Raw genomic sequence first — 19,076 nt, forward strand, 5'->3', positions numbered from 1 at the left:
CATACTAGCTGCTTGTAGGGATGATGATAGTGGTTGTAGGCGAAATCCTAACTCCCCTATTCCAACCTGGAGTGAATTGGTACAAGACATAGATAAGTATGGACACCGAATGGGCTGGATTAATTCATCCAGTATTAAATCCCAAGACCACTCTCGGCGAGTCCGCCAAATCCACACTAAAAATTCCAGATACCCCAAATTCAAAGAGAGGTTGAAACCTAATAGGGAACGAGGTGAGTTGTGGTGTCGGCAAAAAAAACTCTTATCCCTGGGGAGGGCAATGAGCCACCCTGCTCGGCAGGTATTAGCAATTCAATGGCTCTCTAATGAACACTCTGACCCTATCATCGCCATTCCTGTTGAACCCCCAAAAATATTGGTAAATTTTCTTATTGATACCAGGACCCAAATGTCAGTAATTACACATGAGACAGAACAAACCCTGAGCATAACACCTGGTCAACACAGGGTTAAATTCACAGGAATCAGTGGTGTGGAAAAACAATGCCCCACTGCAAAAATTTCACTCTGGTTGCCAGAGGAACAAAAATTAACCAGGGTAGAAGTATTAGTTGGTGCTGCATACACTAATATTTTAGGATTTGACATACCGCATGGTTGTATGTGGAAACTCCCTGATGGAACTGTGTGGAATTTCGCGACACATCAAAGGGATTCAGGCACAATGAGACTGAGCCTGTTACAAACATCCATACCCTCATCCCCTGCTAAAATCGGTAATGATCGGCAATATCTGTTGTCAGCAGCAGCACTTATGGGGATTGACGGGGTGGTAACAGAATTGGAAAAAAGAGACATTATTAAAAGGACCCATTCACCTTACAATTCACCAGTGTGGCCGGTAAAGAAACCAACCAGGCAATGGCATTTTACAGTGGATTACAGACAGCTGAACGCTAACACTACACCTTTGACTGCCGCAGTTCCAAACATGGCAGAGATAGTGAAAGCCCTCTGTGTTTCCAACAGTAGCAATAGTGCTAACTACTCCCAAATATTTCTATGCATGGGGAATCAAAGATTGCTGTTTCACCCTCTTTCTAACCCTGCCGGTTGAATACAACCGAGCATTTATTTTCTTTTGTGTTCACAGGAACCCTGAGCGAACTGTATAGGGACAGCTGGAAGATGACGAATCAACAGTTTGGATTAATGATGCTATGCTTTACCCTGACCTTGATGCAATTACAGACCTTAAAGGAAACTTAGCTACTGTGGCTGTGCATGAAGCTGAGGTGTTTCACCATGGCATTTAACCATGTATTGTCACAGTATAGCACGGTCACTGGAACATCTCAAAACAGAAAGGACCTAAATCTCTCTACTTTAGTTCTACATGGAAACAAAATATTTTCAAAAGATGAATGGAGTTGGAACAATTCTCTAAGAATGGCTGAACTTCAAGCCGTGTCTGGACAGACAATACAAATTGGTTGCCGATCCACTTATAATTGGCTGACTGAAAATAAGACAATTTCCAAAATAACTGAAACAGTTTTACTTTCACCAAACCTATAATTGTGTACTGTCTTTGGGGTTACAGAGGCACAGAATTACTATTTGAATTCATGGTCAAAGGATAAGAAGCCTCTGCCTCCGCAGATATTTGAAAACGAACCGACTCAGCCTCCCATTGGTCTAACTCCTTCCATCTTCAATACAGGCCCTTACATAATTCAACAACAAATTCTCTTTAACCCTACTTGATCCTTAAAAAGGGTGGAGCTAGCTCTGCACATTACCACCTTTCTGAGAACTGCCTACACCGGCTGGTTAGCATGGTTACATGGACATTCTCTAAAACAATCTCAGCGCGTGCCACGGGATGCAACTGGGTTATTAGGGACAGGATTAGGTATATTAAATAGTATTGATGCTGAGGTCTTAATGAGTAGAATAACTGCTACTACAGATGACCTAAGGAAATTGGAACAACCAATAAAATCATCCTTATTGGCTTTAGGAGCAAATCAATGGCTTCTATCAGATGTTTTGCCCCATTGGGAAAAAATTGAGGAAAATGATCATCAATTAATTGTAAATGCCCTTGGAAAAGCCCAAGGCAATACCTCCCTTGCCTTGAGCTGTATCCAAGCGCAGTTATGGATACAATCTGTAGCAGCAGCTATTATTAGAGAGGGATGTTATAAATGGCTCAGGATTCAAATTAGGATTAAATAAATAAAAAATAGGATTTATTAAAAGAATATAAAGGAATAGAGGTAAGCAAACAGTGCTGGGTGCACCGGGAGTCTCCGCTCCACCAGGACGCACACCAGTTACATCAAGCAGCTGATTTTTATGCACCTAGACTAATACATATTCATTACTACTTCTAAAAAAAATAGATTATCATAATTAGCTTCCGGGGTCCAGTTCCTCCTACTGGAGCATGCGCATCAGTCTCCTCTGGGGGTCTCTAGGGGTCTTTCATGCTGAAGGCTCGTAGTCTTTCTCTCACCTTTGTACTCACTCGGCACTATTCCAGGTTTATGGAACACTCTCTGCACACTCTCTGCAGGTCTTGTCTCCCAACCGTCCTTCAGCTTCTTTTTTCTTCCTCTTAATCTCTTGGCCCCCCTGGCCAGATACCAAAGATCCACATAGTATCCCATAACAGTCACTAGTTGTTATCAGCTGTTCTGAAACTCCCAGACATCAAACACAAACAGCTTTCTTATTTGACGCTTCACGAGTAATTAAAACATTCTTCCCCAGCCATTCACAGACACATCTATAGCAGTGTTAAGTTAATCTCGAAGAAGACAGGAAAAAAGGCTGTAACTGTTAGAAATAGAAGTCCGGAATAACAAAAGCAAACAGGTTCATAAATTTAAGGAGTGTTTTCTGAAGACGTGATAAATTGACTAGAATGAGGGGGAAACTGGGACACACTGCATCTGTGGTTCAAGAATTAAATTGCCAGTGCAGGACCCAGAGGCAGACAGGATTCAAACAGAATTGTTCTTTATGGACACGAATTGTTAACACATTCCTCACAGGGAGAAGGAGGAACTTTGCCCACTGAAATTCGAAAATTGATTTGGGATAATGCTTCAGAATTTGAAAAAGAGTTTCAAGCATGGTGGCAATTAGTCAACTTTACCCATTATGCAGAACCAGAACCAGAGTAAATGAATGTTGAGTTGTTTGTATGCTAGGGTATTTTGCAGGAAAATATATACCTATACAGACATCCATGCAATGTGGAATCTTCCAGCATCTGGTCTTGGACCCTGTGTAGAGCCAGGACCAGGGCCCAAGATCCTCTCACATTTGCTGAGCAGATAAATTCCAATGGGAATCTCCCACGTAGAATCACTGAATCTCTTTCAGCATCAATGATAATGGAAGGCACCCAGATGCAACGATTTAACTGCTTCCTTCTCCTATCTGGTTTTAGTTAGGAGCTCCTTTCTCATCCGTGACAGGCTCCTGCCACCTTTTCTTGACTTCATTTGTGTCTGGGTGGACTGCACTTGGGTTCAAAGACGAGATCCTTAAGCAATAACTGCTCCTTGTACCGCTGCTCTCTGCAGGACCACATCCCATGGAATTCCTCCAAGAATGTCCACCAGCAGGCCCAAGTCTGCTCACCTCAAGGCCTCTGCTTTGCCTTGTTCCTCTCTCTCAGCAGCCTCAACTCTACCTTCTCATCCCTGGCTTTTACACCCATAACCACCTCATCTTGGTTTATAATATGATGTCCTGCAGAGCACCTCATCTTATTGGTTCCTCAGTTTCCCATGCCATCAAGATATTATCAAAAAGCTCTCAAATCCTCCTGGACATTTTGTGTAAAGCTATGCTGAAGAAAAGAGTCTGCTCCTTACAGTTTATCTGGTCAAGTACCTTTTCCAGTGCACCAAGGGATGATGTAAGGGGACCAGAGCTAGACACCAGATCTTGGGACCAGGTCTGGGGATGAGATCTGGGTCAGCCGTGGGCTCTGGGCTCCGTAGTCAGCACTCAGGCTCAGCTGCGGTGTGTAGGGCCTGCAGTTGGAGCTTGGGGTGAGCCATGGGCTCTGGCTCCTGGAGTCAGAGTTGCTCCACTCAGAAGACAGTCTGTTGACAGAGAGACCCACCCCAGGTGCTCTTGTGCTTGCAGAAATTTGTTCACAAGTAAACACAGAGGTTTGGGTAAGATCACTGGCATGAACAGTGAGCTGCCTGAGATGGGAAAAAGCAGAATCAGGATTATTTTGGGGTTGGACTTGATGATCTCTTGAGGTCCATTCCAACCCCTGCAATGCTGTGATTCTGTGATTATGAGTGAGGATCTTCTGCAAATGGCTCTGCGTATGTGATATCGATCAAAACAGAGATGCTTATCTTTGAAAACTGTTACTTTCAGAGTTAATGCTGAGCAGAGGTACTACATTGTCTGGACAGATTACTGTCTGGGAATGCTGTTGCAATTCACTGTGTGAGATTTTTATGTTAGATGAATGGCAAGATACTTTTTCAGTTTAAGAATGAAAACTTCTGTCCGCTGTCAGGCTAGTTGAAGTCTGGTTGTTCAGCATAGGAAAGACTGTTACTTTTAGGGCAGGAAAACTAAAGCTTGAGGACAAAATGTCTAAGCAGAGTATTGTGGAAGTCATCTGACTAATGCGTGCCCTCCTGGGACTGTGTTTGGGCAGCTTTCAGTCCTCTTCCAGCTTTGGGTGTAGGAGGGGAAGGAATTGCAAAGGAATACCCATGCCCTGCTGGCTTTAGAAGTGGCTAGTGAGTAAAAACCATATGCTGTGGGTATGAATGGAAAAACCTACTGCCTTTTGAGCATGTTTTTTCCCTTCAAGGAGATATAACCCTGCACTTATAGAAGGATTTACATTTCTAGCCTTTTATATTTATTGCTACTCCATTTGCTTTTCATTTAAGAAATTTTAACAGCCAGGGCCTTGGGCTTCTGGTATTACTCCCCAGCCCTGCCTAGCAGCCTTGGGTCCTTGTCCCCATACTGACTGTGCCGGTGTGAGACAAGCAGAGCCAGCAGTGTTACAGCTATGGCTACAGATATCTCCACGGGATCACCTCCTTCATGCTCTCTGGCCATCCCATCATGACTTAAATCACCCGATGTCATCCCCATCCAGCAGCTGACACCCAACAGCTCCCCTGCATATGAAAGGAACAGGACAAGAAAGTATTTTGTGGCTGACGATTAAAGGAAAAATCATATGTTTGGCTCTCCTCTCCTGTTCCTCCCTAGGAAAGGCTTAGTCAAGAGGCTTTGTGCTGAGATTCAGCATCTGCTTGGCTTTAGGTTTGAGTCCCGGCCACGCACAGATCCGGGCTGATCACTGCAGAAGTTCCGTATTTTGGACAGTAGGGGTCTCTAGAGGATCACAAAAGCTGCCGAAATTTAGCAGCGGCTCCAGTTAACACATCAGGTGGCGTCGAGGTTTTACTTTGCTTTCCTCCATTTGACTAAAGGTTCCTTGAGCTACAGCTTCCTACATGTCTTTTTTAATCCTTTGGCGTTCAGGGTGTCATGCTGTGTGCTTGGGACAAAGATTTCAGTATTGGCAACCAGAACAACATCCCTTCTCGTAATGCTGTTGGTTCATTGTCGTCCCATCACAGGAATTAGGCAGTTGCAGCCCAGATCGAGCTGATTCCCCACCACCTTCCTGAGTGAGAGGGTCGGAGAGATGGTGAAGTGCTTCAGCGCCTTCCTCCTGCCAAAACTCTGCTCTGACCTCCTGCCTCCTGCTTGGGGTGTCTCAGTGCAAGCTCTTGGGGTGGCTGCCACTTTTTGGTGCAGTCCTAGATCTCCTCACCCATAGCAGGACTGCAACTTGATGTGGCAATTCAACAACATCTGCTCTGTTCGTCTTCCACTCTTTGGCTGTTTTCTCTGGGCTTGCCTGCAGTGTGGGGGGCTGTGGATTTCACCTGCCAGCCTGCAAATGACCTGGCTGCTATTGTAGCTGAGTTGGAGAGACCAGTATCTGCAGTGTCTGACAGCCCCCTTCCACCAAACCAAAGCCCTGGGGAATGGCTTGTGAGCCAGGACACCTCTCTCCAACAGTAAAAGGAACAGAGGGAGTGATAAACTTATTAGTCTTAGCCATTAAGGTGGGCTTCAAAGGCATTGCTTTCCAAGAGGGCCTCCAACACCTGCTAGCAGATGTACCACTATGCATCACAAAAATATAAAAACACGTGGAGTACTTGGATTGGAAAAGAGCCAGCTTGTCTCTGTGCAAAAGGGGGGAATGAAATGGGGAAACTAGGGAGCACCTTCAGTCACTGCTGAGTGTAAAAGGTGATGGAAAATGAAATAAATGCCTGCCTCCAAGTCACCTAAATGAGCTGCCAACTTCTGTTTTGCTGCAGCTGGACATGTTTCCTTCATTATCTCCATGTACTCCTGTTGGATCTGTGTCAGGGGATGGGGGTGACACTGGGTGATTTCAGAAAGCCATGGAGGTGACCCAGGGATGTTATAAATTAGACCACACAATTTACTGGTCTATTGAAATTATTTTATTAATCAAGTAAGCAGACACAAGCAAAACAGCGCTGGGCGGCTGGGGAGTCTCCGCTCCGCAACAGCACGCAACTTCCCTTTCCAGGGTTGCTGTTTTATAGCAGTCAAATTCTGGCTTATCAGGACTTGTTGAACTGGCTGAGGCTGCGCAGTCTGTTGTTGAGAGGGGGGTCGTTGTTCCTCTGCTTCGTGTTCAGGTGGGGGAAGTGAAGCGGCAAAAAGGATGTCTTGTGGTAAGGAATTTCACAGAGTCTGGTTTCACTCAAGGATGTTTACCCAACACCCCCTCCTGGTATCTGCTTGCTTAATCCTCCCCCTTTATCAAGGCCATTAAATTGTACAACCTTATCTCCTCAGCAGATTCTCCAAGTTCCTCAAAGACAATGAACAAACCCCCACTAATTTATCACAGGGAGATATCTGAATCCACTTCACTGTCAACTCTCACCCCTGTACAGTGCTCCTGTATGGCTTCACGCTGAATTGGCTGAATAGCTGAAAACATTAAAATTACCAGAGGAGGTCACTGTTGAGCAGGCTACGGGTGGATGTCTTCAGAGGTGGCCTCATTGCAAACTTGTGAACCAGGCTGTGGATAAGGTTACTACACACCTGCAGTCCCTTGAGATAGGGAGGGCTCCTGGAGGAGAAGAACCAGGGACACAGTCAGGAAGGAATCTTCTTGGTAATCAGATGGAAAGGTAGAGGAAAAGCAGCCCTCACTGAAGAACTACAAAAAATCCAGTAGTTACTCATCCCTTATAATTAAAAAGGAGTTACATGTGCTAGGGGCACTGAGGTTTTAGAGGACATGTATTTTGGGTTTTGATATAACTGCCCAACCACTCGATAGCTTTGTAAAAATAAATGCAATCTGGTGGTTGACCCCAAAACAAGAAGACTCATGACTGTGTGCATGACTGGTGACCCAAGGTTTATTGTGTGTTGGCCTGCTCAAGATGTGGTGCTCAAGCTGTGGTGCAGCTTGACCAGCTGCAGAAGAACATAGTATAAGCTCTCTGAGGTTTAACTGTGATTGCCTTGGAGACACGTCTTGTTGGAAATCTGGTATTGCCATACTTTCCTCAGTCCTTAGCTTATGTAAAGTAACCTTTTGGTGAACAGATTATTGGATATTGTTGCCAGTTTTGCATACCAAAGTTTGCCACCACTGTGCATTCAACTTTAACACATTATGCAGACTGGGGGATGAATGGACTGAGAGCAGCCCTGTGGAGGCCTTTTGGGTGTCAGTGGGTGAAATACTCAACCATGAGCCAGCAGAGTGTGCTTGCAGCCCAGAAAGCCAATTGTTTCCTGGACTGTATCAAAAGGAACCCAGCAGCAGGTTGAGGAAAGTGGTTCTCACCCTCTGTTCCACTCTCATGAGACCCTTCCGGAGCACTGCATCCAGCCCTGGGGTCCCCAGCATAGGAAGGACATGGATGTGTTGGATCGGGTCCAGAGGAGGGCCATGAAGACGATCAAGGAAGCACCTCTCCTATGAAGACAGGCTGAGGGAGCTGGGGTTGTTCAGCCTGGAGAAGAGAAGGCTCTCAGAAGACCTTAGAACAGCCTTCCAGTACCCAAAGGGGGCTACAAGAAAGCTGAGGAGGGACTCTTTGTCAGAGGATGTAGTGATAGGACAAGGGGCCATGGTTTTAAACTTAAGAGGGTAGATTTAGATGAAATATAAAGAAAAAAAAAAAGATGTACGTGATGAGACATGGGAACAGGTTGCCCAGTTGTTCCACTGTGGATGCCCCATCCCTGGAAGTGTTTAAGTTAAGGATGGATGGAGCTTTGAGCAACCTGGTGTAGTGGGAAGTGTCCCTTCCCATGGCAGGGCACTGGAACTACTATCTTTAAGGTCTCTTCTACCCCAAACCATTACAAAATTCTATAAATGTGATGTTCATAAGGAACTGAGAAAGAGAACTCAGACTTCCCAACTTTAAAGAGAAAAGAAATTAAGTTTCAGCACAGCTTGGCAACCTTTGTACCGTTGTTCACTGCATTACTTTTCTCAACAAATTATGACACTGTCCAACAGATACAGCAACACTCAGTCTCCCACAATATAAGGCAGAATTTGTTATTCGCAAAGCTCTTAAACAAACCCCTATATTTTTACTCATTTCTGCACAATGAAACTGATAAAATAGAAGAGTTATATTCTACTGAAGAGAATGCAAGGGCAAAATGTACCTCTATGCTATCAACTGCAATTGGTGGTGCTGAGTCCTCCTAGGGCCTTGCTCTAAAATAAGCCCCTCAACATTTACCAGAAAGGGGTAAAAAGGGGCACAGAAGGTGCAGCCTGTTATTCCAGGCCTCTCATTGTAATCCAGGCTCTAAGCATCCACCAGCAATGAAAACGGAGAAAAGGTACAGACCTCTACCAGAAATCAGAAATTTTGTTACCAAAAATGGTTACTTCAGCCCATACTTTTGGTTTCTTTTCTTCTTCAGGGAAAGAAGATTCCCTGATTTCCGGGGGAAATTTGTCAGCTATTTTTCATGTGCTCTCATAGCCTGGAGTCTGAAGAAAAAGGAAGAAGACAGTAATTTGAAGAGAGAGTAGAATGGCTCCTTTGTGGCTTCTGGTAATATTGGGGTCATTAAAATATTTTAAAGTTCTATGAAAGTTCAGACTTTCTGAAAGCAGACACCACCACCAAACACGAGCTGCACAGATCCTAGCTCAGTCAGAATAGGGCTGCTCAAACAAATCCAGTGGAAACAGTTCAAATGGATCTGAATAAATAGATAAATAAATAAATAAATAAAACAAGCTTTACTTGGTATGATGAGACCTTCTTCTGTGGACACTGCAAAAAGAAACATTCAACGTGACTCCAAGGAAATGATATCACTACTTACAAAAAGCCTTTGTGTAGCTCCAAGGATTATCTGTCTTTCAGCAAACCTCTTACCAAGTCTTCTTGCCTTGCTTGAACAAGCTGAAAAGCCTGGGACTGTGAACAAGTGCAAGTACAAAAACTTGTAACCAAGTGCAAGGTCCTGCACCTGTTTCAAGTAAATCCCAAGCACAACTACAGGCAGAGAATGGCTTGAAAGCAGCCATGAGGAGAAGACCTGGGGGCGTTGGATGACAAGCTCAACATGAGCTGGGAATGTGAGGTTGTAGCCCAGAAATCCAACCATATCCTAAGCTGCATCAAAAGAAGTATGGCCAGCAGGGTGAGGGAGGGGATTCTGTACCTCTGCTCAGATCTTGTGAGACCCCACCTGGAGCACTGTGTTCAGTTCTGGGGCTCCCAACACCAGAAGGACATGGACCTATTACAGAATCACAGAATCACAGAATTGTCTAGGTTGGAAGAGACCTCAAGATCATCGAATCCAACCTCCAACCTAACACTAGCAAGTCCTCCACTAAACCATATCGCTAAGTTCAATATCTAAACATCTTTTAAAGACCTCCAGGGATGGTGACTCCACCACTTCCCTGGGCAGCCCGTTCCAATGCCTAACAACCCTTTCAGTAAAGAAGTACTTCCTAATATCCAACCTAAAACACTCATGGTGCAACTTTAGCCCATTACCCCTTGTCCTGTCACCAGGCACGTGGGAGAATAGACCAACCCCCACCTCGTTACAGCCTCCTTAAATGTACTTATAAAGAGCAATAAGGTCGCCCCTGAGCCTCCTTTTCTCCAGGCTGAACAAGCCCAGCTCCCTCAGCCGCTCCTCGTAGGACTTGTTCTCCAGGCCCCTCACCAGCTTCGTCGCCCTTCTCTGGACTCACTCAAGCACCTCCATGTCCTTCTTGTAGCGAGGGGCCCAAAACTGAACACAGTACTCGAGGTGCAGCCTCACCAGAGCCGAGTACAGGGGGACAATCACTTCCCTAGCCCTGCTGGCCACACTGCTTCTTATACAAGCCAGGATGCCGTTGGCCTTCTTGGCCACCTGAGCCTATTAGAATAAGTCCAGAGGAAACCCACAGAGATTAATCGAGGGGCTAGAGCAACTCTCCCGTGAAGACAGGCTGAGAGAGCTGGGGTTGTTCAGCCTGGAGAAGAGAAGGCTCTGGGGAGACCTTAGAGCAGCCTTCCAGTGCCTAAAGGGAGCCTACAGGAAGGCTGGGGAGGGACTTTTTGTCAGGGAGTGTAGTGATAGGACAAAGAAGAATGGCTTTAAACTAGAAGAGGATAGATTTAGATTAGATTTTAAGAGTGTTTTTTTTTTTTTTTTTTTTTTTTTTTTTTTTTTCCTGTGAAGGTGGTGAGGCACTGGAACAGGTTGCCCAGAGAAGCTATGGATGTACCATCCCTGGAAGTGTTCAAGGCAAGGTTGGATGGGGCTTTGAGCAACCTGGTCTAGAAGAAGGTGTCCCTGCCCATGGAAGGGGGGTTGTAATGAGATGATCTTTAAGGGCCCTTCAACCCAAACCATTCTGTGATTTGTTGTGTAATTCTAGTCTCACAGGGATAGGAACACACAGCCTTTTTGCAAGAGCTCAGAGCCTCATCCAGAAGACTGTTTGTTTGCAAGAATCGTCAGTGGAGGGAAGCACAAGGGAAGGCACACTGTAGAATCCAAGAAAAGTCGTGTTTGGAAGGGACCTTAAAGATGATCAAGTCCAACCCCCCAAAACCAAACACCAGGGACCCTTCCCACCTCTTGGGACATCATGATTCTTGAAGGAGTCTGTAGGATGCAGAGAGTCAAAGTGAAAGGACACTGCCTTCATCCAATTTCCCCACGAATAATTTAAAAATCATATTAAACCAAAGGTAAAATAAACATTTAATAAATATTGAAATTAAAAAAATCATCCACTCATGATTGTCACTGATGACAAGAAGGTGCTTTGCTTTTAATACAGGTTGGGCTCACAGCTGAGTTTGAGGGAGCTTTTCAGAATCTGAAAACCAACAACAACCCTGTCAAAGTATTATTGAGTTCAATGCAGAAAATAGTAGTTTCCCATAAAACAATCCTAAAGAACTGAACTACCAGATCCTTAGCATAACTTTAGGATTTTGCGGTAACCCACTAATATTCTCAAGAATATATGCTGCACCAGCTTCAGGCCAAAGCAGATGGTGCAATGTTTTCTATCCTCAAGCACCCACAAATTATAGGTAATGCACTCCCTGGATGAACCCCTGAGACCCTCTAGAGCCTGCTAGCTGCATCTCTCCACCAGTGCTGGTGCATCCTGTAATTTTATTCCTTTCTTTCTTTTCCCACTATTAAATCCATCCTGAAAGAGCAATTAGGAGTAATCCCGTGTCTGATATAAATGGGAGAGTTTCCTGCAGGACATACTGTAACCCATGATGGCATAGGTGGCCCTTGAGGGTTACATCTAAATGGGGCTCTCAGGTTTTGCTGCTAGTGTGTCTGCTGAATACACCCAGCTGTAAAAAGTTGTGCATATTGGTGTACAAATCCAGAACACATCCATATCCAAAGCACATTGTTTTTCCATATCATGGTGAACTCTTCTGGCAGCCACTGACCCTGTGTTTTGCAGCATATCCTCCACAGCCCTGTCACTGTGACAGCGGGGCTGGAGACAGAACTGTTAATAAAAATCCCATGGACTTTGAGACCCAGCAAGTTTTCTCATTCCTGGTACCCTAGAGCTGAGATTGGTGGACCAGGAGGTTTCTCCCATCCTGTCACCATAGATGCAGCCACTGCTTTTACCACTTACAGGTACAGCTGCTCCACTTCATAACTGATGCAAAGCGTTAGTGCAAGATTTTTTGCACAACGCTTTTGTGCATTGCTTGTTGCAAATATCACCCAATGTGTTGTCCACTGAATGTTGCTGTGGTGAGCCTGGGGAGGCTTCAGCGCCATGAAAGCCAGGCTGCTCTGGAGGAATTTGGTGACCCTAGGATCCCACCCTACCCCCTCAGCTTCAGAGCACCTCATGGGCACCTCACCACAATTCGGGTGCTAAGAGTTACAGCGGTGAAAATCCCACCTCAATGCAGCTCAATTTCAGCTTCATCAGCAGTTTGATGAAGCCGAAACACAGGACCAAGGTGGTTCTTCTGGGATGAGGGTGTTTTCCACCCCTGGCTGCAGGGATCACCACCATCCAGCCCAGCATTGCTGTGTCCAGGTCCACAGTCCCCAGGCTGGGATTTAGGAGAGACAGCTATAATTGAAAAGCATCTGTACACATTTCAGCTGCCAGTGTCAGGCTCTCGGCATGAGTCCCAGCTGCCAGGCACCACATCCACATTCCCTGTGCCTTTCCCATTCCCTTCATCCCTCCAGCCTGTCCAGCTCCCGCAGAGGGCTGGGGCCCAAATCCCTATGGGGTTTGAGCTTTGCTCAGGATCTGCCTACCCCAAGGAGAGATGCCAAAAAGTGCACATGTGGGGCATTGGGAGGAGTGGTGATGCCAGAGAGGGTGAAACCATAAAATATAGAATGACTCGAGTTGGAAGGAACCTTAAAAATCATCCCATAGGCAGAGATGCCACCCTGTAGATCATGTTGCTCAGGGCCTCATCTAACCTGGTCCTGAACACCTCCAGGGATGAGGCATCCACAGCTTCTCCAGGCAACCTGTGCCAGTGCCTTACTACCCTCTGAGTGAAGAATTTATTCCTAGTGTCTAATCCATTTCTCTCCAATGTGGAGATCAGGATGTCATGTGGGACCATGTCAAAGACCTTGCAGAAGTCCAGGTTGGTGACAACTCCATCAGCCAGTTCCCTCAGGACGCTGGGAAGCATGTCATCGAGCCCCATAGTCTTGGGTGCTTTCTTACCCAGGCGGATGTGCTCTAAGTCCTTGTGCTCTGAGGGAAACATCCTTAAGGAGCTGCCAGCTCTGCTCAGCTCCTTTTCCAGCAGACACTGGGTGCTGGAAGTCCCCCATCAGGATGACAGCGTGTGAGCATGGTGCTTCTTGTAGCTGAAGCAAGAAGGCCTCATCCACAGGCTGCCCTTGGTCAGGCAGCCTGGAGCAGACCCCGACCACAAGGTGTCCTTTATTGGTGTGGTCCATGACTCTTACTCACAAGCTCTCAGCCCAGCTACCTTACTGCCCACAACACTCTTGCCCCACCTGGATAGCTGTGCCCCATCCAGCATCATCACACCTGGCCCCTCAAAAATGCACCCAGTGTCACAGAACCCAAATCCTTGGGCATGGCACCAGCCTCTCAGCCAAGCATTCACTTGTCCCATTTGTCTCTTTCTTCCTGGGTTCCAGTCACCAACTGGGAGGCCAAAGGAGAACACTACTTGTGCTCCCCATCCCTTCAATATTTTTCCAAGGGACATAAGATCCTTTTATATATTTCAGAATGTCCTTGCTAGAGCATCGCCTTGCTACTTGAAAGTGTAGGAAGGTGTGGTGGTCTTTCGGACCCAAGAGAATTGTTAGCCCTAATATCATGAATCTGGACCCCAGGCAGGCAGAAATTCTCTGTGGAGAGATAGTCTGGACGGCAAATGGGAGCCTTGGTGCCTCTTGTAGACGAGTCTCCAATGACTTAACACCCTTCGTGCCTTCTTTGTGGCACTGGTTTGGATGCAGTTGGGAGAGACTGAGTCCACCCTGTGTGTTGGTCTTTCTGAGGTCTTTACTATTTCTCCCCGAGTCTCCTTTCTCCTGCCTTAGGACCTTATTTCTATTGTGCAGGGGCACTTCAGGGGCAGGGGGAGGTTTCTTTTCCAGCTCTGATCAGACAAGGGTCTGCTTTTCCTTGTCTTGTGAGTCCAATACCCTTCCAATACCTCGCTCTGCAAGCATGGCACCCAGAGGAGATTCAGGGCTTGTGGGAAAACATGGTTATAAAAAGGCAGAACAACAGAGAATTTTATTAACTTTCAGCATCTCAGCACCTCTCCTTCCTCTGTGCAGCGGGGCTCCTCTCACTTGGCAGGAGATCACAGAACCAAACAATGGTTTGGGCTGGGAGGCACCTTAAAGACCATCTCTTTCCAGGTGCCCAGGACACCTCCCACAAGACCAGGTTGCCCAAAGCCCCATCCAACCTGACCTTGAGCACTTCCAGGGATGGGGCATCCCCAGCTTCTCTGCATGACCTGGACCACTGTCATCATGAAGTATTGCTTCCTAAGATCTAATCTAAATCTACCACCTTTTATTTTAAAGCTGTTACCCCCTGTCCTATCTCTACACAACCTGATAAATCCCTCCCCAGCTTTCTGGTGGGCTCCCACGAGAGATGGGAAGGGCTGGCATGCCAGTGGCAGCATTCAGCACCCCTCTGGGCTCCCTGGGCAGAGCAGGGTGAGCCTGGAGGGAGCAGGTTTTTTTTGGCCAGCTGACACGCACTGGGCTCACACCAGGTGAGCTCCACTTTGGTGCAAACAGCCCAGACCACAGTGGCTTCACCTCTGGAACCCCTCTGCTGACATCTGCCACCCTTCGAGCTGCTGATGCCCATTCTCCTGACCCCCACGCCACCTCCTCCACATCCAGCGCCATCCCAGCTCATTCGCTCTGCTCTCTTCAGACTTTTGTATTACCCAGTCCTCGTGGTGCAGATTATCCTGCCTGTGGCAGAGCCTTGCATAGCTCAGAGGGAGCTGAATCCCACGTTGATCAGGTTTCCGTCAAGCACTAAATTCGCCCTGCGGCTCCTCCCAGCCCAGCTGTGTGCCTGGAGGGCTCATGCTTGGTTCTTCGGCTCATTAACCCCAAGGAGACTGCTTGGCATCTTAACTAATTACAGCAGGGATGACAGCCTCCTCACACACACGTGTGAGTAGGGGAGGTTGGACCCATTTCTGGGTTCCCCTGCTGTTACTGAGCTGTTTTTGCAGCTGCTCCTACCAAGGCCTTGCACCAGCCTTAATGATTTCTGACTGATTGCTCTCTTCCCACTTATCTGTCAACCTTTGGCTGCTTTTCCCTTGGCTTCTCCTTGCCACCCTAGCACATGTGTTAATCAGGCATTTTGTCATCATGAGTGATGTTCATTAGCAGCAGGCGAGGCGCTGAGATGGGACTGGCATCCCTGACCCCCCTCCTCCTCCCCGCCAAAAATGCTGCCCTGAGCATTTCTTCTCCTTCCCTTGCCTGCAGCACTTTTCTAGCACTGCTTGCTGCCTCTGACCCTTACACCCAGGGTGCCGCGTGTGGACCAAGTTTTCACCCCAGCCCACAAGAAGACCCTGGCCCAGACCTCAGAACCCCCCTTGCTGCCTGTCCCCGTGGCTGATGGAGATGCTGACTAGTGGCACAGGGCGAGGGTACCTGCGGGTGGTGTGGGTACACCCTCCCCGCTACTGCAGCTGCCATCACCCTGCTCCCCAGCACCTGCAGCATCCCTCACACTCCCTCCTGAGCCACTGGCTGGGGCACAGCCCTGGGTAATGGGGACCTGGGGGCTGCCTGCTGCTGCCTCCTGCCTGTCGCCACCATCCAGCCGAGCCCCGGTGTCCTGTGCTGTCAGCCACGGCAGGGACAGGTATTTCTGTACCTCGATGGCTGGGCTCCGGCGGTCAGGGTCCAGCCTCAGCAGGCGACGGAACATCTCCTGTGCCCCATAAGCAAAGCCCTGCCAGGATGGAGGCGCCTCCCGCCCCTCCGCACCGCTCTGCCAGGCACTGAAGTCCTCAAACTGGGGGTCAGGGCTGGCAGCCACAGCCCAGGGGAAGCAGCCAGTGCAGAGGCAGAAGAGCAGGACGGCAAAGGCCCAGACATCGAGGCTGGAGTCCAGCTCCAGCGTGTCCGAGCCCTGGAGCAGGCAGAGCTCTGGTGGGGAATAGGGCAGGGTGCTGGACATGGCACGAATGGCAGAGCCCTGCAGGCGGGTGAGCCCGAAGTCGCCCAGCTTCACCCGCCGGCACTCACGGTCGAAGAGCAGCACATTGTCCAGCTTGACGTCCCGGTGGACCAGGGCCCGGCTGTGCATGAAATCCAGAGCCTCCGCCAGCTGGGAGGCGCAGCGTTTCACCAGCACCTCCGCCAGGCCCTCCTGCAGGAACGTCAGCACTGTCACCACCTGCCACAGGGCGTGCTGCAGCCCCCAGCACCCTGACTGGTACCACCAGCATGGGCTTCACCCCATAGCAGCCCCCAGACACATCCCCGTGCTGCCAAGTGTGTCCCAATTCACAACAAGAGGTTGGTTGGGGTAGGGGTAGGGGTAGGGGTAGGGGTAGGGGTAGGGGTAGGGGTAGGGGTAGGGGTAGGGGTAGGGGTAGGGGTAGGGGTAGGGGTAGGGGTAGGGGTAGGGGTAGGGGTAGGGGTAGGGGTAGGGTGAGAGTTAGGGTGAGGGTGAGGGTGAGGGTGAGGGTGAGGGTTCCTGCCCCCTCCCTGCACCCCCTACCAAAGCCACCCCAGTACCTTCTCCTCCCTATTCCCTCCCCAGCAGCCCCCCAGCAGCCCCCCAATCTTTGTCAGAGTCCCTGAACTTCACGCACCCCTGGGGTGAGGAGGGTGCACAGGTCCCCAGCAGGAGCGAGCTCCTGCCCGAAGGCAAAGTGCGTGGCGCTCTCGAAGGCGACAGGCAGAGCACGGATGCAGGCAGCATGGCCAGAGAGGCACAGGGCGATGCAGTACTCCCGCAGGAACGCCCTCCACTCCGTGTTCTCCTTCAGCATCAGCTTGAGGACCACCGGTGAGCCTGAGAAGCGTGGAGAGGGTCAGCAGCTCGGAGGGATGCTAGGGGTGAAGTGGCCACGGGGTGAATCAGGACAGGGACCCCCCCAAAGCTCCTCACCACCATCCCGGGGCTCGGTGAGCACCACACGGCCGTAGGTGCCGCTGCCCAGCTCCTCCAGCACGGTGTACTGCTCCTCCAGCTCCTGCCGTGGCACGGCCTGGCCCGTCTGCACCATCAGCTGCTCCAGGAACACCTCGTTGTCCTCCCCGTCCTCTTCTGACTCCTCCATGGGCCCTGCAGAGCCAAAGCACCCCACGCTAGTGTGATGTCCCCCCCCCATCGCACACAGGGGAAGCCTGGGGACACCCAGCTGGTGCTGCCCAGTCCAGTCCATCTTAGTCCAGCTGAGCGCAGCCCACACCAGTACAGCCCTCTTCAGTCCCATTCAGCTCTCCCAGCCCAATGCTGCCCAGTCCAACCCAGTCTAACCCAGTCCAACCCAGTTAGCCCAGTCCAGCCCACTGCTGCCCAGTCCAGTCCAGTCTAGCTCAGCTCAGTCTAGTGAAGCGCGAGGTCCAGTCCTCTTCAGTCCATCCCAGTCCTGCTCATTCCAGCCCAGCCCAGTCCAATGCAGCCTAGCCCAGTCCAACTCATTCTAGCCTAGTCCAGCCCAGCCCAAACCAGTTAGCCCAACGCAGCCCAACCAGCTTGCTCTGCCCCCACGGACAGCCCCACATCCCACCCCACATCCCCCCACAGCAAGGGGTGAGTGCTGGCTCTGCCCTTTGCCCACTCCCTGCCCTTCTCTCCTCCATCCTCAGCTGTGAAGCAGGACCCGGACCCTTCTCCCATCCCGCTGGCTGCAGCCCCCTGCACCGGCACAGCCACAGGGGAGTCACAGCCACCCCCGGGGTGCACGGGGCAGGAACAACAGCCCTGTTCCCCCCTCCCTGTCCCCCCGCCAAGGGGGCTGAGCCATGCAAGAAAGCCGCAGAGCGAAAGCCAGCGTCTGCTGGGGTTGCACAGGGACGGCCCGAGCGGCGTGAGGCTCACCGGTGTCTCTGCGCTGTCCCTGGGGCACAGCGCAGTGCCACCGGCCCCGCAGCCGCCCCGGAGCCCGGAGCCGTGACTCAGATTTTCCTGCGCTCTCCGACGCCGCTGGACCCAGGGCAGCGCCGGCCCGCGCTAATCTCTCCCGCTTGGGCTGGGAACATGTGTCAGGCGCAACGCGTGCCGACCTCCAAACATAGGCAGGGGCAGGACGGACGGGGCATTGCGTGGGGACAGACGGACAGGATGGAGAGAGGCACGGGGGGACTGACGGACAGAAGGGAGTATGGAAAGGAAAAGACAGACGGGGCAGTCCAGGTGGGGACAGGCGGGATGGAGCACAGCAGGCAGGGGCACGTGGAGCATGGTGCATGGCCAGGTGGAGAGAGCACCGAGGGCATGGACAGACAGACAGACATGGGGCATGGCACGGGGGGAACAGACAGGTCTGGGTGTGTGGGTGGGTGGGCAGACCTGCGGGAAGGGACAGCCGAAAGAAGGAGCAGAGTGTGGGGGGGACAGATGGACAGGGAGCTGTGTGGGATGGATGGATGGATGGACAGAGCAGAGGACAGCTTGCAGGGGCGGCTGGACAAAGTGTGGTGTGTGGGACAGGCACCCTGCTTGGACGGATGGACGGTGCAGGGATGGACAGACACATGGCATGGAGCACTCTGTACCAGTGCACTGCTAATGTCAGCATGAACGTCACAGCTCCTCGACATCCCCAAACCACTGACTCCCCCACAGGACACCTCCAGCAGCACCCCCCACACCGTCACTCCCCTGTCCCCTGCTTGCAGCAGCTCCCTGGCCACTGTTACCACCCCACAAGGCCACAGCCCCAGCCTGGCCAACACTTGCTGCATGTTTGTCCCTCCTCTGCCTCAGTTTCCCCACTTCCATGTCTGGCCCCTTCTGT

General features: G+C 49.9%; 1 protein-coding gene across 1 annotated transcript; it reads right to left on the reverse strand.

Moving 5' to 3' along the window:
- Positions 1-11,360: 11,360 nt before the first annotated feature.
- On the reverse strand, positions 11,361-18,280 carry LOC119716995 (uncharacterized serine/threonine-protein kinase SBK3-like). The gene is made up of 4 exons (XM_038179217.2): positions 18,158-18,280; positions 17,222-17,398; positions 16,923-17,125; positions 11,361-16,474 (listed from the first exon to the last, which is right to left on the reverse strand). The coding sequence occupies exons 2-4, from the start codon at positions 17,391-17,393 to the stop codon at positions 15,728-15,730; spliced, it is 1,122 nt and encodes a 373-aa protein (XP_038035145.2). The 5' UTR covers positions 17,394-17,398; positions 18,158-18,280; the 3' UTR covers positions 11,361-15,727.
- Positions 18,281-19,076: the final 796 nt, after the last annotated feature.

This window comes from Anas platyrhynchos, chromosome 36 (assembly GCF_047663525.1).
Source record: "Anas platyrhynchos isolate ZD024472 breed Pekin duck chromosome 36, IASCAAS_PekinDuck_T2T, whole genome shotgun sequence".
Taxonomy (NCBI): Eukaryota; Metazoa; Chordata; class Aves; order Anseriformes; family Anatidae; genus Anas; species Anas platyrhynchos.

Bases quoted from the DNA above. Each gene is read 5' to 3' on its own strand.
- LOC119716995 (XM_038179217.2), bottom strand. From the start codon at position 17,393: ATGGAGGAGTCAGAAGAGGACGGGGAGGACAACGAGGTGTTCCTGGAG. The intron at 17,126-17,221 runs GTGAGGAGCTTT...CACGCTTCTCAG, and splicing joins CACCGAGCCCCGGGATGGTG to GCTCACCGGTGGTCCTCAAG. The intron at 16,475-16,922 runs GTGCGTGAAGTT...ACGTTCCTGCAG, and splicing joins GCACCCTCCTCACCCCAGGG to GAGGGCCTGGCGGAGGTGCT.